The sequence below is a fragment of the Pogona vitticeps genome, chromosome 4, assembly GCF_051106095.1.
Source record: "Pogona vitticeps strain Pit_001003342236 chromosome 4, PviZW2.1, whole genome shotgun sequence".
NCBI classification, from domain to species: Eukaryota; Metazoa; Chordata; class Lepidosauria; order Squamata; family Agamidae; genus Pogona; species Pogona vitticeps.
This window is the reverse complement of record NC_135786.1, coordinates 233,535,006-233,559,402: the sequence shown is the minus strand read 5'-3', so window position 1 is coordinate 233,559,402 and position 24,397 is coordinate 233,535,006. Positions and strand designations below refer to the sequence as shown.

General features: G+C 42.6%; 2 protein-coding genes and 1 non-coding gene across 3 annotated transcripts; 1 reads left to right on the top strand and 2 right to left on the bottom strand.

Moving 5' to 3' along the window:
- Nucleotides 1-922: 922 nt before the first annotated feature.
- On the bottom strand, nt 923-5,686 carry LOC110091088 (mas-related G-protein coupled receptor member H-like). The gene is made up of 2 exons (XM_020815064.3): nt 5,553-5,686; nt 923-2,422 (listed from the first exon to the last, which is right to left on the bottom strand). The coding sequence occupies exons 1-2, from the start codon at nt 5,583-5,585 to the stop codon at nt 1,391-1,393; spliced, it is 1,065 nt and encodes a 354-aa protein (XP_020670723.3). The 5' UTR covers nt 5,586-5,686; the 3' UTR covers nt 923-1,390.
- A 10,677-nt stretch (nt 5,687-16,363) lies between these two features.
- LOC140707259 (U1 spliceosomal RNA) lies at nt 16,364-16,526 on the top strand. The gene has a single exon (XR_012087179.2). It is a non-coding gene; the product is annotated as a U1 spliceosomal RNA (small nuclear RNA).
- A 962-nt stretch (nt 16,527-17,488) lies between these two features.
- LOC110091091 (proto-oncogene Mas-like) lies at nt 17,489-21,960 on the bottom strand. The gene has a single exon (XM_020815071.3). It carries the CDS (start codon nt 18,843-18,845, stop codon nt 17,904-17,906), a length of 942 nt encoding a protein of 313 aa, XP_020670730.3. The 5' UTR covers nt 18,846-21,960; the 3' UTR covers nt 17,489-17,903.
- Between the last annotated feature and the right edge of the window lie 2,437 nt (nt 21,961-24,397).

The following is a 24,397-nucleotide window of genomic DNA, read 5'->3' as shown; positions in this document are numbered from 1 at the left end:
TTGCACTTTGCAGATCTGTGTTCTCCAAAGCACAAGGAACTTAAGGGTCGTATGGAAAGCTCACTGTCTCACTACCAGCTAGATTTGTGTCATCTTGCTACGGCTTTCTGTTTCCTCATAGAGTAGTCTCATTGATTCTGCCTAAAATTAAGAGAAATATAGTGAGTATTCTGCATGACACTGAAACCCCTGCAAGCTGTTTTTGAAACCTCAGAATCCTGTTATCTCCCACCTTTTCTTTTTTAAGAAAAGAAGAAATGTGGCTCCTGGAAGCTCCCAAGAGGGATGAGACACATTTTATATAATTCTGGTTCATGGTGTGTATGTGTTCACATGTACACTGTTTCATTGTATGAAATATCCATTTTTCAAAACTAAGTACTTTTCTTGGTACTTTCAGCTCCCCAAATTGAGAGGAAAACAGGTCTTTGAAAACAATGTTTACATCCTAGCACATTTTCATCTTTTGTTTTCCCAACTGTTCACAGAAGTAACTTTCTCGGTAAAGCTTTCAGCTTTCATCCTGCCCTTTCCTCCTGCTCCCACTGGGTTTGCGTATAGGACATGAACTGGGCTAATACATAGGAAGGAAGAAGCTTCAGAAATGTATGGTTTATTCTGAAATGGCACAGCAGTTGCGCAAGATACTAGAGATGGGAGCAAGTCAAAAAATGAATCACAATATTCATCGGAAATTGCCGATTCATCAAAAATTCATCAAAATTCATCACTTCGAACTCACCAATTATATGCCATATAACTGGTGAGTTTGAAGTGATGAATTTTGATTGTTGAAGTGTCATGATCTCAACTCATACACAACAAAGAACCATTTTAGCCCCTCCAAACTATGGGAGCTATGACAGCTTTTCTGGTTGATTTGATTAAATATCAGGAAAGGAAGGAACAAACATTTATCATCACAGTCATGTGCAATACTTCTGTCTCTTGCCCCCTCAAAGGTTTATGGCAAATCATTTCTAAAACTTCCTAAATACATAATTTACAGCACAGAACTCTTACTTTCTGGACACTGCACGCTTACCATATTTTTCTGTGTATAAGACGCCCCCTTGTATAAGAAACCCCCCACTTTTCTAACCCAAAATTAAGAAATCTAACTAGGGCTTAGCAAGTGTAGGGGAAAAGAGATCAAAGCACTGCAGGGTTGCTTCGATCCCTGTTTTCCCCTCCACTTGTTTTTCTCTCCTCAGCTTACTTCTGTGTATAAGACGACCCTCAATTTTTAGTCTAAAGATTTTAGACAAAAGTAAAGTCTTATACATGGAAAAATATGGTAACCAGTACAATTCATGGAACATTGTAAACAGATCTTCATCTTTAGAACTGTAATTCCAAAGATCATAAATTTTAAGTTCGCTTATTGGGATCATAGGCATGTTTCAAGTGTGGATTCTGTTTCCTCCCTACAATATTCCCCCTCCTGGAAAAGCTTCTCCAATATTTTCATTAGTCTTCCACTAGACTGAGTCTTCTTATTTCTTCCTACTAGGAAATAGATGACAGGATTAATAGCACTGTTCAGAGTTGCACCCATTAAAGCATAGAAATTAAAATAGGATGAAGCAGGAATGCGATATCTGAAGAAAAATCTGAAGGCATTCATTGGAAATCCAAAGAAGAGGAAGAAGAGGAGGGCCAACAAGATAGCTGTTAAAAGCTTCCTCTGTTTCAGGTGTGGTGACATGAAGCAGACTTTAATCAACATGGCTATTGTGGAGATAGAGATGGCTGGCATGCAAAGCACAGCATTCAGGAGAAATTGATGGTACCATATCTCAGCATACTGAATAGAGAGGAAGAGGGAAAAATCAATAGCAGAAATTAGGAAGGTGAGGATCCAGACTGCAACACACAAAATGGTCGACAAATGTGGTGGCCGGTGACACTTATGCCAAAGCGGGAGAAAGATACAAATACACCTGTCAATGCTGATGACTGCCAGTAGAAATTGGCTTGTACTGAAGGCGAAAAGGAAAAGGCTGGATAATAATGAAAACAAAACAACAGTGTAGTCCATATAATGAAAGAAATTCAGAATCGAACATATACTGTGTTGCGCCAGAACTGTTAGCAAAGCAAAATCTGCAATGGAAAGATTCAAGATGTAGATGGTGAAAGAATTCCTATTCATACGACAACCAAGAATCCAGATGACGGTTCCATTCACTGCCATTCCAAAAAGACTAACGAGAAGAGTGGATATTAGAAACACAGTCAGTCTTAACCTATAAAAATTATCATCTTCTGGAATATAGCTACTGTTGCTTGAGAATCTGGAAGCATTATACGTTGCATTAGATTCCATTGTAGGATCCAGCAAAGGAAGGATTGAAAAGGTGAAGTTGGTCACCAAGTTCATGTTCTCTTTGGGTGCTTCTTCTGGGAAGGACATGTCTGCCTGAAGAAAAGAAATGCAGGAGGGTTCACTTTCCTGCTGTGCTCCTGGCAAACTAGCAAGTCAGTTGCTTTTTTCTGCCTATCTGGATAATAATAATAATAATAATAATAATAATAATAATAATAATAATAATAATAATAATAATAATAATAATAATAATAATAATAATAATAATAATAATAATAATAATAATAATAATAATAATAATAATAAGAATAAGAATAAGAATAAGAATAAGAATAATAAGAATAAGAAGAAGAAGAAGAAGAAGAAGAAGAAGAAGAAGAAGAAGAAGAAGAGTTATTATTATTATTATTGTTGTTGTTGTTGTTGTTGTTGTTATTGTTATTGTTATTGTTATTGTTATTGTTATTGTTACTATTGGGGTCCCCATAGGGCCCCTTCGAACTCAGAACTGCAAAGTTGGAAGGGACCCTATGGATCATTGAGTCCAGCCCCTGTCAAGGAGGCACAGTGGGGAATCGAACTCACAACCTCTGGCTCCACAGCCAGAGACCTAAGCCACTATTAGCTTAAGCACTGGATCAGCCTCGAATTTCATTTAAAATTATATATACTAGCCAGCTTCCAGTCTGTATCATTTTAACACAATTTCCTACAAGCCGAGTCAGTCCACCACCATTTGAAATAGATGGATGTTCTTGTGAGATGAAATTAGAGAAAAATGGCAGAGAAGTGGAGGGAGGAATCTTGCTGTGGGCAAATCTAAATGTCTGTATGATCCATGCTAAAATGCCAAAATAGAATGAGGGGTGCAGAAGTAAAACCCAAGAGAATATGTGGAGATTTCAGGAGGAACATAAGTCTACTTTTTAGTTTTCTTTAGTTTTCTTTTTAGTTTTCTTTGGTTTCCTTTTATTTTTCTGTAGAACTTTCCTTTCTCTCTCCGGATATTCCACATACATGCAATGGCAAGGATTGATTTCGGGGGGGGGGGGGGATAACGAAAGTTGGGAAAGCTGAAATGATTCTGTTTTCGCATCCTGAGTCTTTTGCTCACTAAAGACTAGATTTGAAATGGTGAGTACACCATCTTGGTTGAGATGAAGAACCATCATTTCCAATAAAGCTGTGAACAGGCCTTCCCGTTCACTTTTTAGGCCACTTTGGAGTTTCAGAAAGGTTCCCAATTCAGCCCAGAGCCATTTCTACCTGGATTTTAATTGATTCTAAAGCCTCCCCTTGGCTTCACCTGGAGAAACAGAACAGCCTCAGCTGTTTGTAAGTCGAAATGTTTGTATGTAGGGTGTTCGTAAGTCAAGACACCACAGTATAGTCAACACATCCGATACAAAGTGAGATTGAGACAGAAAGTATTTCAGTTATCTCAAAATATCCCTTCCCCTATTTGCAATGGGACTTTTCCATGTCTTATTTATAGTGCCTTTTTCTTCTCTCATTGTCTCATCAATTTCGAAATGTCAATATCCTGCAAAGTGGCAAACAGAATGCCTTGTCACCTCCCTCCCCTACAATTAAAGTCTATATGTATTTGCCTTGGATTAAACTTTGCTGAAGCTTCCTTCTTAGCCATTGCTATCTTCTTATTGTAATTTGCATTGTGGAGTCCATCAATCTACATAATGCAACAAGATAGAAAATATGGAGGTAAACTTGGGCTAGGCTTTCTTGAAACATGAACTATACAAAAACAAGGAATATAAAATAGGATATAATTTTCCTCTAGAATATGAGCTGATTAACACTTTGAATATTGGGGTTGTAAAAAAGTGACTGAGATCTTCTGATTTCCACAATCTTTACAATGTATGTATTTATTTATTTATTCAAAATATTTTTATTCTGCCTTTCTCTGTAAAAAGAACCCAAGGTGACTTAGAACCCAATCATCTCTTTCATAGGGGTATGAAAACAGAGCTGATAGAAGAGATGCCGTTTGACAGCAAATATACAGAATAATTAGAATGCAGACATGAACATTGTACCTTTGGAGTGGGATGTTCCTTTTATATCACTGAATGATGAGAGATTGCAGGATCATCGAGAAAATGTACTTTAAAATAACCAAATTCAAGTCCATGTAATTATAAATGAGATGCTGGTTCATTTTAAAACACCTTGTTGCCATCTCCTTTTCTCTTTACCACCCTAGTGCTCTTCTGCTCCTGGTTGTGTTGGAATGGGTTGATCGTGCACCATTTTTTGAATAAGTTATGTATGTATGTATGTATGTATGTATGTATGTATGTATGTATGTATGTATGTATGTATGTATGTATGTATTTATTTATTTATTTATTTATTTATTTATTTATTTATTTATTTAATACCCTGCCCATCTAGACCAAAGTCTACTCTGGGCGGCTAACAATAACAGATAGAATAAAAACAGTATCATAAAATTATAAAACAACAACAGTAGTAATATAATTCAAAATGGGAAAAACATATTCAAATGATGACAGGAGGGAAAGCCTGCCTAAAGAGCCAGGTCTTAAGTTCACTCTTAAAAACACCCAACGAGGGAGCCAGACAGATCTCTGGGGGCAGACTGTTCCAAAGGTGAGGAGGCACTGCTGAGAAGGCCCCGTTTCTTGTTCTTAAGCCCCTTAGCTGCCCTTCTAGGCTAGAACGAGTGATTCGGGTAGATCTAGGTGGGAGGAGGCATTCCGTTAGATAAACACATTTACTCCTCTTTCATCCTTGCAATCTTCACATCTGACCAACATAAGATACACGCACACACCATCAAGACAAATTTAGACTCAACAGGTATTACTGGGCATTCCAATTTTTCATCGTATGAATGAAAAAACATGATGTAGCGAACAGAAAATAAATTTCTTATTCAAGTCTTTAGTGGATGTCACCTATGCACATGAATTTGTGAAAACGGCTTATTATGACTGAGTCAAATCACAGATGCATTCAGCCTGTTCCTCCCTCCTCTGTTTTGTCATGGCTCCCAAGGGTCTCACACAGCTTTTGCAAACTATTGCACTCATCTGTCATCAAGTCGTCTCCGACTCTTCGTAGCACACTTACCTGTTCCACTCAAAGTTTTGTTTCCTCTTTAGGCTGACGATGCTATCTTAATATTCCTATGTGTGGAAAAAAAATCCCCTCCCTTTGAAATACCTGAGCATACCTGAGAACAGGAAGAGATGAAGACTCTTCTCATAAGATGATGGGATGCTGAAGTTAGGCAAGGTGTAACCGTGTGTTCTGTGCTGGAAAGCAGGTGAGGCAAAAATTTGCAATCTTCGTGCCCTGATGCCAAAAATGGTCTTGCTCTCAATGCTTTGTGGTGAATGAGTTGTTAGCTTGTGCTTTTTCTGGCATTCAAGATAATCATCTCTGAAGCAAAAAAAAGGACGAGGTTCTGACTGTGTAAGAATCCTTGCATTCTTGAGAAGAGGAGGATGTCCATATTCTGAGCTTCAAAGCTAGGCAGATTCCAAAGCTAGGCAGACCCCACTCCCAAGCAAACTACACCAGAGCACAGAGTGCTGTCCTCTGAAGATGCCGGCCACAGAGACTGGCAAAATGTTAGGAAGAAAAACCATAAGAACACGGCCAAAGAACCAGAAAAACCCACAACAACCACTAGGCAGATTATTGCTGAAAAGAAGAATGGAAATCCATAGAAAATGCCAGAAAGTGTAGAAAACATGGCGTGGAAAGTAGAGGTAAATGCCTCTTTGCATCTGCTTCTTGGACATTCCCCTGGGTCTTTTGTACCTGTGGCTTGCAGAGGGGGAGTTACCTTTGCTTTTGGCAGGTAGTGAAATGGTAACTTCAATATTGGTGGAGGCTCCAGTTAAAGGCCCCCAAGTATCCTTAACGTCTGGAGACAAAAGACCAGTTCTGTAGATATACGTTAAAAATGAAAACCTTGATATAAACAAAACTATCTTCTGCAAATATTTTGAAAAGTTTCTCTTCTCAGAATCACTAAGAGCTGTTAACATGATTTTATTCTCGATAGGGCTGGATTCCAAAGTCAGATACTGAGTATTTTTAACAATTGGCTTGGATGGTGATGGTGTAATAATGCAAAACAAAACTAAACAAACGAATAGAATGAATAAAAGCAACTCTTAAGACTGAGAACGTAGGCTGAAAAATACTGTTCTTTCCATTGTAATTATTTGCAATAATGACTATAACTGAGAAATCCGTCAGGTGCGACTTCAGTCTGACTACAGATCTCTGGAGAAGACCGTTGTGATAATGGCAAAGAGCTTCCTCGTTTAGCTGTCAAGGTCATTTTACCAGCATGTGGGATTTTTTGGTTTCACATCAGAGTATATAGAATTTACTCCTATCTAGTATCTTCAACTTTGCTAGGCCTTATCTGTTATCTCGGGCATGCACAGGCTGTACATGTGCTTTGAATGTGATATGACACTGTAGATATTCCCCAAGTTAAAAATAGTTATGGCATTGGTGACTTTTTGGGGTGTGAGTGTAATACCCAGTCAAATTGCTCCATTAGTTTTTTATGTGCTTTTTCTTTTCTTTTTTTTAAATGGAAATGTGAGAAAAATATGGAATTGGCTGTCTGCATTATGGGAGAACGACTAAGCAGAGGAAGAAAGGCTGAGTCATTCTAGTTGGCATTTAGCCAGAAAAAGGTGACATGTTTGCACATGTGCAATGCTCAGTTTGCTGAATCAGTATTGCATCATATAGGTAGGATATTGACAAACCTATGTTGTTGGGTTATTCATGGAGAGGCAGCTTGTCACTTTGCCGGTCAGCAACTTGGAATATTGGACTGGACTGGACTGTGATTTTCTGTACTGCCAGTTCTTAAGAGGGTGATTTCCCTGCACCAATTCTCCATACAGGAGATCTTTTGGAATCCGGCCATCAGCCATTCTCATGACATGCCTGAGCCAACATTGATGTTGCTGTTTCAGTAATGTATACTTGCTAAAAATTCCAGCTCATTCTAGGACTACTCTATTTGGAACTTTGTCCTGCCAGGTGATACCAGAAATGCGTCAGAGGCAACACATATGGAAGGTGTTCAGCTTCCTTTCCTGCCATGCACAAAGGGTCCAGGACTCACTGCAGTACAGGAGTGTGCTCAGGACACAGAGTCTATAGACCTTCATCTTGGTATATGCCGTCAGCTTCTTATTGAGTCAGCTTCTCTCTTTGTGAGTCTAGAGAACATGGTAGCTGCTTTGCCAATGCCTTTATCCAGCTCGACATCTAGGGAGAGAGTGTCAGATATCGTTGAGCCAAGGTACACAAAGTCATGAACAACCTCCAATTCTTGGAGTTCTTAAACCCAAACAAACACTATAAAGAGCACTGCACGCTCTGATAGAGGATTCAAAATGTGTTCTCCATGAAGAAGAGAAGGCTGTGATGCAGGTCAGTTAATAAAATCTGGATAGAGAAACTGAACATGTAGAGCAGTGGTTCCTAACCTGGTGAGTCCCCAGATATTCTTAGAGTAAACCTCCTGGATGCCTTGTACTGGTCAGGATTTCTGGGGGCTGAAGTCCAAGAATATGCGGGGACCCAGAGGAGTAAATGAAGAAGTAATGCTCAGATGGGTGGGGAAGAAAATCTATTTTATGGCCTACAGATCGGAACTTTAGAGTGCGTTTTTCATGAAAAAAAAATAGGTGCACTGGATTTTTGCTTCTTTAGCTGAGAGCTGGGATAGGCATTTTTTTGTGAGAAGTAAAAATCTTACCCCATAACCTTAAGTTCAGTTCTAAGTGGTACTAAGGAAGAATGTGATAAATTGAGTCAGACCCTATATGAGAGATAAGAAGAGAAAGCTGAAGAGATGCGGGTGCTGATGACAAAACCAACAATGCAGCATCACATTGCCTATAGACCATGTTTGAAATCTTGAGTCAGTTGCCATTCTTTGGCAAGCCCGTTCAGAACAGAGGTGTGTGCCTTTATTTTTATTTATTTCTGCAAAGTGAGAATGAGGAAGAGCTCTGTTCTCCTCACAAGTAAGGAATTTTCAGGCAGGTTGAATACTGTGCTTGCTCTGAGGAAAATGATGTTTTCTACAAACAATCCAGGGTTCCCCTCCCCCTAAATTTTTCAGCTTCTATAGCTTACACGTTCTATGCAAAATGAAGCATTGAGTAAAAAAAAATGACTACAACAAACATATACAAATTTTGAAGCACTGGATGGTTTGGTTGCATCCTTCTTAAAGGACCTTCATATGTTCCCTGACTGTGTGTGTTGTGATTCTTGAGGGGAAAGGACCCTTGTGTGTTTCAGGGATGTTTTGCACAAATTACAAGGAATGTAATGAAGAAAGAAGTTCCTTTGTCTGACTGTCAGCTACTGGTGAGTTATGTGGGTTGGGACTTTCAAATTCCTCATAGAGTTGTCTGCTGGAATCATCTGAAACCAATGAGAATTTCAGTGAGCATTTTCTATTATAAGAATTGGTGAAACCCTATAAACTCCTGTAGGCTGTTTTAGAGGTCATGGATCCTGTTGCTCATTTTTCTCCTTCCTTTTATTTTGGGGTATTGAAGGTGAGTTGTGGCTCCTGGTAGATCCCATTAGCAGCCATTCACCCTTTACATAACTCTGAGTAGAAATGGGCACGAATCAGAAAAAAAAGATGCATTATTTGGTTTGTGATTTGTCAAGGTCAACGAATCATGAATTACTTATGAATGTGTGAACTTTTTCTGAACATTTGATGAATTGATTTGTCATGGATTTTAAAACTCTATAAAACGTACCTCCAATTACCTAGAGACACCAAATATGCAGGAAGACTTCCCCTAGGTCTCCTCTACGTGCCTCGCAAGTTTAATGAATTTCGGGTTTCATATGTATGAGGTATGCACCCACAAGGAGGGCACCACAGGAAAGTTTTCCCCGGGCACCTAAAGACACCAGAATTGGAGAAAAACCTCCCCTGAATCTCTTCTACAATCTCCCTAGGTTTGATAAAGTTTGGGGTTTCAACTTCCAAGTTATATATTGACAATGTGGGTCCCATATTATCTGCTTTTGCCGTCACCCAGTTTGCGTATAGAACATAAACTTGGCTAATAGAAAAGATGAAGCATCAAAAACTGGATACAGAAAATAAACCAGAAATATGCAAGATCTCTCTCTTGTCTCTTGAAATACGTATAAGAAACTGTTTATATGTATTCAAGGTTGCTGTCCTCTGAAGATGCCGGCCACAGAGACTGGCGAAATATTAGGAAGAACAACCTTCAGAACACGGCCAAAGAGCCCGAAAAACCCACAACAACCATTAAACCATTTATTTATTTACTTAACATATTTTAACCCTAGACTTTGGCACAATGAGATAAATTACTTGTGCGACAGACAATCTACAGGACAGAAGGAAGAATCTCTGATGTCTAGGTTCTCTTCAAGCATAGTCTTGAAGCAATGGATTTCATTTTGTTTTATGAGCTTTACATTGCATATTGCTTCCATAGATACTAGTTGACTAGACAAAGAGCTTGCTAGATAGCTCGCTCGCGATAGATGGATAGATCAATAGAAAGATCAATAGATAGATCAATAGATAGATATATTGATATATTGATTATAGACACAGGCAGACAGACAGACAGACAGACAGACAGAAAGACAGACAGACGGACAGACAAACTGACTGACTGATTGACTGACTGACCAAATGACTGACTGACCGATAGATAGATGATGGCTCAGAAATGATGACATTGGGAGTCTCCTGCACATATTAGTATATATGGACGCATCAGCAATCTCCCAAGTTCCCTCCTTTAACTCCTAGTATTTTGATACGCCAATATTGTGCAATCCATCAACATTGTGCAATAGCAACAGGGTTGTGCAAGTGCAGCAGATAAAAGCTGGCTTGTGTTCCAGGGAATTTTTTGTCAGGTGGGACTGTGTGGAGGAGGAACCCCAGGATTTGCATCCACTTGAAATTTCATCTCCTCCAAAGAGGTTTTCCATGAAATTTCCCTTCCCACCTGGAGATCTGGAGAAGCAGAGCCATTCCCTATGACTTTAGCTCTAACCCCAGCCAAACCTTCAGAACACATCTTGACTTTTCCAGGAAAGATTGCATTTAGTGAGAGATATAGAGGAGGAGATAATGCAACATCAAGAAAAGAGCTCATGCTTAAAATGATTTACCTTCTTTCAATCACATCTGGTTGCTCACAAGTAGAAGTAGGGAGATTTGAAGTATTGTCTTTCTTGAAATGAAGATTTCAATCTCTACCCTGTCTTGAATAAAAACAGCGGTAGGTCAGACTTCAGTTAATAAATGAAATTTCCGAGAAATCCTTTAGCTCATGCCCCAATCACCTAAGCTATTCTGCTCCTCCTCCTGCAAGATGCAAAAATCTCCTGTGTTCAGGAAAATGTTTTAAAAAATATTGTCAGGAGATTTTAGTCTCAAAAGAAATCTGCACTTTCCAGAAACCTGGAAATATTTCAATGCCAGCTCCATCATTATGAAAACTGAATCTATCCATTTAGAAATAGAAAATCCTGGAGGGCATTTAATTGGATATTACTTTCCTTTTACATAGACCTTGTGATCGGATAGAAAAGTAATGACCTCAAAGCATGGCACAGATGGAAGAGATACAGTCAGAACTGCAGACCTGGGCCATGTCATTAAGGGGAGGCGTAGTTCCCAGATACAGCTCAGGTGGAATACTGCTTTGACAGTGGAAATCAGGAATGTCAATCTTTGTTGACTTCTTTGCTGAAGGTGAGAAAGAAATATTGGAATAGGAGAAGAAGAAAGAGTCACTTTTCTGGGCAGGACGACGGGAGTACGTTTTTTTGTATTTTTGCACCTTTTTGCAAAAAATGCATTTTATGCAAGAAGAAGGTATATTTTGCACAAAATACAAGCTTTCCAGTGGAAAATACAAGGATTTTGGTGAAAAATTCATCTGCACAAAAATGTATTACTGCTGCTACGATTAAAACAAACAAACAAACAGAAACACTTTCTGGTCTTTTTGTTCTGAGCCAGAAGAGAACAATCTCAACTATGTTCAAGAACTTCATCAATAATTCTGAAACTGTACATAAAAATTGTGCTGAGATTGCACTGCCTACTTTGCTTTAGACATCTGCTCTGGAGAACAATGTGGTTTGTAATGTTCCAAATTATTTAAAAGGGTGAGAGCCACTTTGTATACAAGTCGGGGAAATGATTTTGGCTTTAATGCAAAAGTCTTTCTCCCCTTTTTTCTCTTATTAAATGTCTAGAAATTCTTCCTCCTATTGAATTCCTTGTGGGCTTAAAAGCAACATTTGGGTTGTTTTGGCATTTTGTACATCAGCAGAGGGGCTCCTAATACACTTGACTCAGCTATCAAACAGGCTCCAGGTGTCATCATGAGAGAGATACAGGCAAGATAGCCAAGAAGCAGACCAGGTGAGGGAGAAAGCGGAGAAAGAAAGAGACAGGAGAGATTGTGAGAGAATATTTATTTTCACCTCTGTTTCTGCTGAGATGTTTTACAAGACATCATTCACATGCAGATATAGGTAGAAACCAGAAAAATTACAAGTCAGGTGGTTCATCGTTTGAGGCTACCCATGAACCATAAACAAACCCCAACCTCAGAAAGAAATAAACTGGTTTGCTATTCGTATTTTTGGATTTGTACCTGGGAGGAAGGAAACCCAAAGTCCTTGGGTTTTGCCTGTTGCTTCCATTACCTCCTGCCTGGTCCTGCCACCTCCTCCTCTTCATCCTCTGCCACCACCATCTACAGTGGCAGTGGCCCAGTTTCACTTCTGGGGGCCAGGGATGCTGAACTGTTGTATATTGCATTAGATTGCATTGCAGGATCCACAGAAGGCAGAAATGTGAAGATTATGTTAGTCACCAAGTGCACTTTCTCCTTTGGTGCTTCTTCCGGCTAGGACACGTCTGCCTGATGAAAAGAAACACAGAAGAGTTAATTGACTTGCTCCCTTGCTGGCGAACTAGCAATGCAGCTACTCCTTTCATTCTGATCTGGGTGAGTTCATGCAACTTCAAATGTCACATGAAACTGTAATTTCTATTTTATTGATTTTTTAAAAATTTACTTATTTTGACATTGTGATTCTCCTCAGGTTTCCTTACTGTGACAAAGGTGACCTCTAAAGTGTTCATAACAAACAAACAAAGAAGCAAACAAATAAAGAAATGCACTTATTCTCCATTAGATCCTACGTGTCTTAATTCCACATCAACTTTTGAAAATATCATGTTAAAAAAACATTAAGTGTTTTTTGGAACATCATCTTTTTTCATAATGCACCCTTTAAGTGTAACATAATTGGATTCTTAAACTGGCATTAGTGTTGGGAAATTCAGAAAGTGTGCAAAGAGCTGTAGATATGTATTCTCGAAGGCTTTCACAGCCAGTCTCTGATGGTTGTTGTGGGGTTTTTGGGCTCTTTGGCCATGTTCTGAAGCTTCAGAACACAGCCAAAGAGCCCGAAAAACCCACAACAACCATCAGAGCTGTACTGACTTGTAATTTCTGCACACATCTAGGAACTATGGATGTGTTCAGTTCATATCAGGATACTCACTGTTTGAACTCCTTAAGTATTTCTCAATTAATTTTTGACATCCTGGTCATCTGTTTCTTAACAAGCCTGGTTAAGATGTCCTTTAAGTGACTTTATTAACACTGAAAGAGAGAAGTCTGGGTCAATCTGTATGCACATAACTACGTCAGCAACAGAAGTTAATAAAAAATAGAAAGGGAACAATAAGTGTAATATACAAGAAGTTGATACAGGCTGATTATAAGACAATAGCTTTGACAGAAGTGTGGTAAGGAGATTGTCTAAATTTTTTTTAAAAAGCTTGGAATAAAATGTGGAGTAAAAGAATAATGAAGAATTTGTCTATAAGGGTTAAAGAATATTGTTATAAAATAGTATGGAAACGGCACAATACTGGTGAAACTAAATTTATTAAACAAAAAAGCTTTAAATAATGTCTTTTCATGTTATACATTTCTCTGGGTTTTCTGTAAGGGGAAAGGTGAGGTAAAAATATTTTAAATAAGCTAATCATGAGCGAAGGCTGTGCCATGGAAGATGCCTTATCAGCATCTTTGACACATGGTTGTCCTCCTTCTGCATAAATAACAGATAAACTGAACTAACCTAACAAGAATGGCAACTCAGAGCCAGAGGAAGGATCTTATCCTTTGCTGGACAAGCAGGCATCAAATTGCACCCTGAAGATTCAGCAATCTATCCTCCTAGGGGGCACATCCCTGACAGCCTTACCTAGGGCACTAGGTCTTCTACAGTATATCCTGCATTGTTTCTTCAGTTTGTAAAAGGCTCCTGCAAGCCCACAAGGAGATGTTTCCTGGGTGTCACACTCCATCCTTCCAGGTGTGTGTGACATGGATTCTGAGGAATGATGAAACCAAGACTCTTCTTCATACGCCAATTAATATGCATGTACCTCTTGGCTATCTCCCTAGTCCCTTGCACCTCCTCCTCATGCATTAGTACACTAACATTCTGTAACTGGGCAATAACAAAAATGTTTTGTGAGTGCAACAGCTAATTTTTTCCTTCTTCTGACATAGTGAGACTTTTTGCCAGCTGGGACAGAGTGGAGAGGGAACCCCAGACACTTGACACATCCAACTAGAACTGTCTTCTCCCCCAGAGTTGCTGTCCCTCTGATTTGCTTCCCCACCAGGAGATCTGGAGAAGCAATTCCCCCATCAACGGGCAACCCCAGCCAAATCTCAGGCCAAATATTGACATTTCCAGGAGAGATTGCTTTTAGTGAGGGATGTAGAGGAGGAACGAAACAGAGAAGATGATACCACATAGAGAGATAGAGGGAAAACCCTCATATAACACTGTACTTTCTTTCAGTCACATCTGGTTACTCACAATTAGAAGCAGAGAGGCTTGAGATTGTCTCCTTTTAGAAGTGAAGATTTCAATCTCTTATCTGTCTTGAGTCAACTGTCTCCATCCAACCACGAGAAAGTGGTTGGAGGAATAAAGACATATCAGAGAAGTGTTTTATACTTGATGAGCACGGGTGGGCCATACTTCAGGTATTAATGACCTTTCTGATAAATCCATTAGCTCATGTCCCAATCACCTCAGCTATTCTGCTCCTTCCATAGGATGCAATGTTATGTGTGGAGAGAAAAGCATTTGAAAATGTTCTCATCTGATTTAACACTCAAAAGATAGCTACACTTCATACCTGTAATTATTTCAGCCCCAGCGCCATTAATTTGAAAACTGAAAATCTTAGTTTAGGGATCAAATATCCTGTCGGGCATTGAGTTGGATATTACTCTTCTATTTCCTCTGTGATGGAGCAGAGAAGTAACAACCTCAAATCATGGGCACAGATGGAGCATATGCAGCTGGAACTGCCATCATGGGCCACGCCATTAAAGGGTCAGTTCAATTCCCTTACTCAACACAGCTAGGATACAGCTTTGATAGTGGAAATCAAGGAAGTACAGTGGACCCTCGACTTACAGATGGCTCAACTCACAGACTTTTCAAGTTACAGACTTCTCTGGCCACAAAATTTAGGTTCGACTTGCAGCCGGAGAATCGACCTACAGACCAGAAAATATCCAAAATGGAACAAAAATGGAACAAAAACGGCCGGTTACGGGATTAATCAGTTTTCAGTGCATTGTAGGTCAATGGAGACTTGACCTACAGACTTTTCAACCTGCAGCCACCATTCCAATACGGATTAATTCTGTAAGTAGAGGGTCCACTGTAAATCTTTGTTGATTTTTCTCCTGAAGGCGGGAAAGAATACTTGAAGGAGAAGGGAAAGGAGAAAAAGGAGTCACTCAGCTGGGAAGGATGATGAGAGTATGTGTGCATTATGGTTTGCATTTAGGACTATTTTGCACAAAGTTTCAGAAAGTTTCTGCAAGAATAAAAAATGTATTTTGGACAAAATATAAGATTTCTGATACAAACCAGTAGGGTACTGGTGCAGTTTTGCATCAAAATGTATTACTCCTGCTTCAACCAAAAAGCACTAGTCTTTTTGCCCTTGAGAAGGGGAGAAAAAGTTCAACCATGTTTGACAACTTTTCCATTAGTCCTGAAACTGTACAGAACATTTATGCTCTTCAACAGAATGAAGATTGCACTGCCTTCTTTGCGTTAGACGTCCTCTACTCTGGAGAACAATATGCTTTGTAGTGCTGCAGATTAGCTGAAATCGCTTTAGATACTTAAGCCTTTGTACAGGATGTGAGGAAATGGTTTTCATTTGGAATGTACTTCTCTACTTTTTTCTCTCCCATTAAACATGTAGAACCTCTTCATTCCATTAAGTTCCTTGATGGTCTTAAAAGTAACCTTTCGGTTGCTGTGGTGTCTTGCCCGATTTGCAGGGAGGCTGCAAATACACTTGATGGAGGACTTATCTTTTCAACAAGCGCTTATTTGTTAAGAATACACTTTTGTTAAATGAACTACGTACTCAAAATATACACGGTAGTTAACATTATAGTACCAGATGAGAGGGGATGGATTAGCATTATATAGAACTTTTGGAGAGGGACATTGGTATGTAAGGTAAAGGTTCCCCTTGACAATTTGTCCAATCATGTCCAACTCTGGGGGCGGTGCTCATCTCCATTTGCAACCCATAGAGCTAGCGTTTGTCCGAAGACTATCTTCTGTGGTCACGTGGCCAGCGTGACTAGACACGCAACACCGTTGCCTTCCCACTGTGGTGGTATCTATTTATCTACTCGCATTTTGCATTTTGCATGCTTTCGAACTGCTAGGTTTATATATATATATATATGAGGAGCTCTCTTGGCCTCTGGCAGGACTGGGGCTGTGCAGCCCTGTTCTGAGCGGGAGGTGCAGCCAGGGGGGGTCACCATGCCTTGGGGGGCCGGGCACAGAAGGGGGCAGGAGGTGCAGGGGCCATTCCAACTCATACTTACCTGACAGGGAAGATACCATGATCATGAAAGTGGTTTTTCCCAGGGTGAGGCTTATCCATTGCACTTTGGGTTTACTGATCCCTGTGATTTCCCAAAATGTGGGAAACTCAACTGCATAATTTATGGTAGTTGGTAACTGTGTTTGCTTTTCCCCCTGGTCTTTCTAGAAACACTTTGATCTTTTTCCCCTCACCAGGAAAGGCAGCAAGTCCTGATGATGTCTTATATTGTATTCCCCCTCTTTTTCTCCCCAGTGGCAAAGGAAGAGGGCAAAAGGAGTCACCAAGATTAGGATCCAGGGGACTGCTTTGACTCCTTTTGCCCTCTCCCTTTGCTATTGGAGAGAGGAAGAGGGGGAATGTTATCCAAGACCCACTGCATTTCAAAAGGCAGTGCAGGTGAGGGGATTGTTTTTTCCTGTGCTGCTTTTTCAAAGGCGGTCTTGGTGACTTGGATCTGGCATTCCCCATCTTTCTCTCCCCAGCGGCGAGGGAAGAGAGCTATATATTTGGTTTAGAATATTTTTTTTATTTTCCTTCTCTAAAAATTATGTGCATCTTGTAGTCAGGTGCGTCTTATGGAGTGAAAAGTATGGTACATGAAAGTTAACATTGTAATATCATATGGACAGGATGGATTAACAATGCATAGAACTTGGGGACAGGATGGAGGTAAAGGTAAACGTAAAGGTTCCCCTTGACAGTTGTGTCCAACTCGAGGGCACAGTGCTCATCCCTGGTTCCAAGCCATAGAGCCAGCGTTTGTCCGTAGACAGTTTCTGTGGTCACGTGGCCAGTGTGACTAGACACGGAATGCCGTTACCTTCCCATCATGGTGGTACCTATTTATCTACTCGTGTTTTTCCCACGCTTTTGAACTGCTAGGTAGGCAGGAGCTGGGACAAGCGATAGGAGCTCCCTCCGTCACGTGGGTTCAATCTTGCAACTGCTGGTCTTCCGACCTTGCAGCACAGAGGCTTCTGCGGTTTAACCCACAGCGCCACCACGTCCCTAGGATGGAGGTACATATATGTATACTTGCCACTGTGTCTATGTCTTGGTAACTCTCATTCCTCTGAGATTGTTCAAGTTTCATGAACTCAACTCATAGTCTGACAGGTATTCCAGTTTGTTTTATTTATCATCAGGAAAGGAATGAAAATGAGCATTGCTTTTTCCTCAGACTCTCTTGCAGTACTTCTGTCTCTTGCATCTTCAAAAGCATACCCAAAATTATTTCTTTACCTTCCAAATTACAGAATAGGTAACGACGATTACATAGTTTTTAGATACAGAAGGTTTTACTAATATATTTGAGCAAAAACTGTAAGGGACCAGGACATTTAGAACTGCAATATGAAAGATCATATTTTTAAGTTATCTTAGTGGGATCATCCATGTATTTCTAGTGAGATTAGGTAACAAGGATCACATTTTCTTCGGCTATAGAAGGTTTTTACTAACATATTTCATCAAAAGTTTTAAAGACATCCAGTTAATTTGAGCTGTAATTTGAAATTTCTCTTACTGGGATCAAAGATGTGTTTCTAGTGAGGATTCAACATCCTCCTTGCAGGATCCCTCCTCCTGGAAAAGCTTGTACAGTATTTTTTTTATTCTTCCCCTAGACTGAGCCTTTTTATCTCTTCCTACCAGGAAATAGATGAGAGGATTAATAGCACTGTTAATAGAGGTGCCAATGGCAGCGTAATGCTTAAAATAAGGGGATGTAGGAATGTAATACATTTGGAATAATACAGAAGCATTTACTGGAAAACCAAAGAAGAGGAAGAAGAGAAGGGCCAACAAAATGGATTTTAAAATTAATCCCCGTTTATGGTGTGGCGACAGGAAGAAGACATTAATTAACATGGCTATTGTGGAGATAGTCATGGCTGGCATGCAAAGCACAGTATTCAGGATGAACTGATAGTACCATAATTCAAAATAGTCAATAAAAATGGCAAGGGCGAAATCAATAGCAGAAATTAGGAAGGTGAAGATCCATATTGTGGCACACACAGTAGTGGACAAATATGACGGCCGGTGACACTTATGCCAAAGAGGGAAGAAAAGACAAACACACCTGTCAATGCTGATGGCCGCCAGTAGAAATTGACTGGTACTGAAAGTGAAAATGCAGAGTCTGGGTAATAACCAAATTAGAATAATGGAGTAGTTTGTATCATAGAAGGAAATTAAAAACGAACATATAATTTCAAGATCTAGAGTTATGAGGAAAGCAAAGTCTGCAACAGAAAGATTCAAGATGTAGGTCGTGAAAGAATTCCTCTTCATATGAAAACCAAGAATCCAGATGACTATTCCATTCCCCACCTTTCCAAAAAGACTAACAAGAATACCGAAGATTACAAGCAGTCCTGTAAAATAGGCATCATCTTCGGGACTATAGGTACTGTTGTTTGGGGATCCAGTACCATTGTATATTGCATTAGAATCCACGGCAGGATCCATTGAAGGCAGGAATGAAGAGGTGATGTAGTCCACCAAGGTCTTCTTTTGGTGCTTCTTCTGGTGAAGACACAATGAATGGAATACAGGAGGTTGCACTTTCCTGCTATCCTGCCGCCAAACTATCCATGTTTTCAGCCTGATCTGGATTAGCTCGTGAGCTGGATCGATTTCAAATATGATGTGAAATTGTATTTGTTACTTTACTGTGTTGTTGTTTCTAATGTTGTGATCCACCTTTTCTCCTCTCAATGTGACAAAGACAACCTATAAATGATACAAAATAATGAATCAATGAATGAATTAATAAATCCGTGCATTTATTCTCCATAGATCCTATGTATTTTATTTCCACATCAAAAATAGGCAGGATCGATTGATATCCATCTGGCTAATGCAAACTTGCTACCTGGGTTGCCTCAGATATACATTGACTCAGCACATATCCATCATGCAGTAACTTTTCTTAAAGAGACAATATCCTCTAGTATTCAGATCAATACACTGACAGCCTTATAGGCCCCTTCCAGCTTCACTAGTCTATATTTCTATGGTTCTATCCACAGAAACTAATAAAAATAGAAAAGAAACAATAAGCATAATATAAAAAATGTTTTAAAAAGACTGAAAAAAGCAAAGCAAGCTATTTATACCCATAACACTTCAAGCACTCTCTGGGCAGTTTACAATTTAATTATGCAGGCTACACATTGCCCCCCCCCCCCAGCGAGCTGGGTACTCATTTTACCGACCTTGGAAGGATAGAAGGCTGAGTCAACCTGGAGCCGCTACCTGGTACTGAACCCCAGGTCATGAGAACAGTTTTGGCTGCAGTACAGCGGTTTAACCTCTGTGCTGCGAGGCTCATACGAGACATCAACACAAACAGATTATAAAGCAGTAATTATAAAAGCAGGGTGTCAAGGAGATTTGGCTAAATGAACTAAAGGAGAAGGTGGGAATAAAATGTGGAGTAAAAGAATAATGAAAAACATGTCTGTAAAGAAAATTTCTGTAAATGTGCATGCTAGTGATGGACTCTCTTCTCTGTTTCTTTTTCCTCTGAGAAGAAAGAAACCCTCTCCCTTTCACATACCTGAAGATGCCTGAGAACAGGAAGAGAGGAGCAATCCTCTAGTAAGAGGGTGGGATGATGAAGTTAGGCAAGGTGTGTGAGAGTAGTCTCGACTGGATAGTAGGCAAAGTAAACCTCTGTGTTCTTCACATCCTGGCATCACAAACTGTGTTGTGTTGCTCCCACAACGGACTGCATGATGCGCAAGAGATCCTATCTATACTTCCTCTTTTATGAGTTAGTTCTTAACTTGTTCTTTTCCTGGACATCAAGATAATCATCTCTGAAGCTGAAGGGGGGGGGGGTGTTTCTGACTTGCATTCTCTCTTGAGAAGAGTAGGAATGGCCATTTCGTTGTCAGCTTCAGAGCTGGGCAGTGTGTCTCACTCTATGAAATTCACCCTATACAAAAGTAGGTGCACTACATTCAGTTCCCCAGATTGTCAAAAACAAAGAATTTAGCAATCAGGAATATTTGCCAACCTGATTTGAGTACCCCCATGCAATCTTTAGACTCCCTATTCTGAAATATCAGAACTGCTTGGGGCATGTGAGAGCGAGCGAGGGAGTGGAAGAGGGGCTTATCCCTTTAAATAATGATAACAAAATGTTTGGGGTGAGGGCCACCTGCTGACCGTCTCTGAGTTAATTCCTCACTTGATTTACAGTAGCTTAATAGGGATTATTCTCCATGAGAATGTGTTTGTAGGTGCATACACATGCATTTACACATATGTGTGTGCCCGCAGTTTCATTTTATAAAATACAAATTTTCCATTTGAAGAAATATGTTTTAAACCAAAACTAGGTACACTTCCAGCTCTGTTGAGTTTCCCAAATGGACAAGAACAAGAAATTTCACAAACAAGCTTCAAATCCCTAGCCCTTTTCACCTCTCACTTAACTAAATAGGAACTTTCTTTTTGTTAAAGCTTTTAATTTCCATCTCTTTTTTTCTCCCTAGAAAGTGGCCCTGCTCCCACCTGGTTTTCATATACGACATGAATTTGACTAACAGGAAGGAAGATGTTCCAAAAACGTAAGGACCATTTTCGAGTGGCATAGAAGTTTAGCATGATACGGGAGAGATGTCTACGTGGATAAAGAATTTGGAAGATCGAAAGCAATGTTTTTATATGAGAATGGAAATGTGTCAGCAGCCAGTACGGCTGGCGCAGAATTGGTATCGCAGAAAATTGAATGGCTAAAGAGAACTCCTGCCTGCTCCTCCTCTCTGTGCTTTCCTATGGATATCCCTAATGCAGGAGAGCCCTGGTCCAGTGAACGTGATCTTCTGGGGTGAGCAAAGGCAGTGCTAACTGTATGTTAGGTCATGAGCAGAATCTTTACTGCAATACTGCGGTTTAACCACTGGCAATGCAATCGGCTGAAGCTTCCAGGTCATCTTCAGAACCATTCCCATAAAGGGGACACATGCTGCCAAATTTATTTCTGTCATTTCAACCCCATGTTCAAGCCTTTCCAGATCTTTTTGAATTTTTGTCCTGTCTTTCAAGGTATTCACTATTCCACCCAGATTTGTGTCATATGCAAAGTTTAATCAAGACCCTGGAATATTTAGCTTTACAGAAAAGACGTGACAATCTCTTCCATACTGAAGATGAATAAAATCTGTCCCCTGCCCATCTCCCTGGTTTTGCTGCTTTCGGGACTGCCTCTTTGCCTTGGCCTGCTGGACAAGGGTCTCTTCAAATTGGGAGAGGCCATGATGCACTGCCTGCCTCCAGGTTGAACGCTCAAATTGGGAGAGGCCATTCCTAAGGCCTTCATATCCCACTTGCAGATCTCCTTGTATCACAGCTGTGGTCTCCCTCTGGGGCGCTTTCGCTCCACTAATTCTCCATACAGGAGATCTTTTGGAATCTGACCGTCAGCCATTCTCACGACATGCCCAAGCCAACGTAAACATCACTGTTACAGTAATGCATACATGCTAAAAATTCCATCTGATCATTGATCTGTATAGATATGTATTATTTTCCTCTGCCTCGCTTTCTGAGATCCTGCATCACATATGTGGTCCACCATGGAAACTGATCATATTACTTAATTTGCCTAACACTTCGTTCCCTCAGGAGTGCAACGTTCTCTTCATTGGCTTAGGTCAGCTAAAAAGATATGAGCTAGAGTTGAATTTCTACATACAGTGGTGCCTCACATAACGATGTTAATTGGTTCCAAACAAAACATCGTTATGTGAAAACATCGTTATGTGAAGCACCATTTCCCATAGGAATGCATTGGAAACCGGTTAATCCGTTCCAATAGGAATGGATTATCCGGTTTTTTCCCTCCCCCCGTGGCTTGGATCTGACCCACGGCGGCTAACTCAGCCATGGCTTGACTCCCTAGAGTCCGGCCATGGCTGGGGTAGCTGCCGTGGCTCGGATCCAAGCCGCGGGGGGAGGGTGGTGGGATTGGAATGCCTTTCAGGCATCCCGGGCTTGGATCCCACCCGCCGCCGGTTAGGGTAACCGGCGGCGGGTGGGATCCAAACCAGGGATGCCTGAAAGGCATCCCAATCCCACCACCCTCTCAGCCTGCCCCCACAGCTGGGATCCAAGCCGTGGGGGGTCGCTGGGAGCGGACACCCCCCCCCACCCTGCAGCCGCCGCTTGAAGCCTCCCCGCGCTGCTTTCCCCAGCCATTCTCGGACGTCCAGGCGTCCGAGAACGGCTCGGGTAGGCGGCCCGGGCAGGCTTCAAGCGGCGGCTGCAGGGTGGGGGGGGTGTCCGGAAGGTTTCCAGGCTTTCACCTGGAAACCTTCCGAATACCCCCCCCTCTGTCCCCGCTGCTGGTAGCCTGCCCGGGCCGCCTACCCCAGCCGTTCTCGGACGTCCAGGCGTCCGAGAACAGCTCGGGTAGGCAGCCTGGGCAGGCTTCAAGCGGCGGCTGCAGGGTGGGGGGGTGTCCGGAAGGTTTCCAGGCTTTCACCTGGAAACCTTCCGAATACCCCCCCCTCTGTCCCCGCTGCTGGTAGCCTGCCCGGGCCGCCTACCCCAGCCGTTCTCGGACGTCCAGGCGTCCGAGAACAGCTCGGGTAGGCAGCCTGGGCAGGCTTCAAGCGGCGGCTGCAGGGTGGGGGGGTGTCCGGAAGGTTTCCAGGCTTTCACCTGGAAACCTTCCCGATACCCCCCCCTCTGTCCCCGCTGCTGGTAGCCTGCCCGGGCTGCCTACCCCAGCCGTTCTCGGACGTCCAGGCGTCCGAGAACAGCTTGGGTAGGCAGCCTGGGCAGGCTTCAAGCGGCGGCTGCAGGGTGGGGGGGTGTCCGGAAGGTTTCCAGGCTTTCACCTGGAAACCTTCCCGATACCCCCCCCTCTGTCCCCGCTGCTGGTAGCCTGCCCGGGCTGCCTACCCCAGCCGTTCTCGGACGTCCAGGCGTCCGAGAACAGCTTGGGTAGGCAGCCTGGGCAGGCTTCAAGCGGCGGCTGCAGGGTGGGGGGGTGTCCGGAAGGTTTCCAGGCTTTCACCTGGAAACCTTCCGAATACCCCCCCCCTCTGTCCCCGCTGCTGGTAGCCTGCCCGGGCCGCCTACCCCAGCCGTTCTCGGACGTCCAGGCGTCCGAGAACAGCTCGGGTAGGCAGCCTGGGCAGGCTTCAAGCGGCGGCTGCAGGGTGGGGGGGGTGTCCGGAAGGTTTCCAGGCTTTCACCTGGAAACCTTCCCGATACCCCCCCCCTCTGTCCCCGCTGCTGGTAGCCTGCCCGGGCTGCCTACCCCAGCCGTTCTCGGACGTCCAGGCGTCCGAGAACGGCTCGGGTAGGCGGCCCGGGCAGGCTACCAGCTGGGGCTGGCTGACGCTTCGGAGGAGCCGCGGGGAGAGGCCTCCCCGCGGCCCCTCCGAAGCGCCGGCCAGCCGGCCGGCATTCTCGGGGCAGGCGCTTCGGAGCAGCCGCGGGAGAGGTCTCCCCGCGGCCGCTCCAAAGCGCCCGCCCGGAGAATGCCTGCAGGCTGGCCGGCGATTCAGAGCGGCTGCGGGGAGACCTCTCCCGCGGCTGCTACGAAGCGCCGGCCAGCCGGCCGGCATTCTCGGGGCAGGCGCTTCGGAGGAGCCGCGGGAGAGGTCTCCCCGCAGCCGCTCTGAATCGCCGGCCAGCCGGCCGGCATTCTCGGGGCAGGCGCTTCGGAGGAGCCGCGGGAGAGGTCTCCCCGCGGCCGCTCCAAAGCGCCCGCCCGGAGAATGCCTGCAGGCTGGCCGGCGATTCAGAGCGGCTGCGGGGAGACCTCTCCCGCGGCTGCTACGAAGCGCCGGCCAGCCAGCCGGCATTCTCAGGGCAGGCGCTTTGGAGCGGCCGCGGGAGAGGTCTCCCCGCGGCCGCTCCGAAGCGCCCGCCGGGGGCCTATGGGGGAAACATCGCTATGCGAGTTTCCTCCATAGACTGCCTCGCTATACGAGGCAGTAGTTTCCCCCAGAAACCTCCTCGCTAAGCGAATTCATCGTTAAACGAAGCATTCGCTA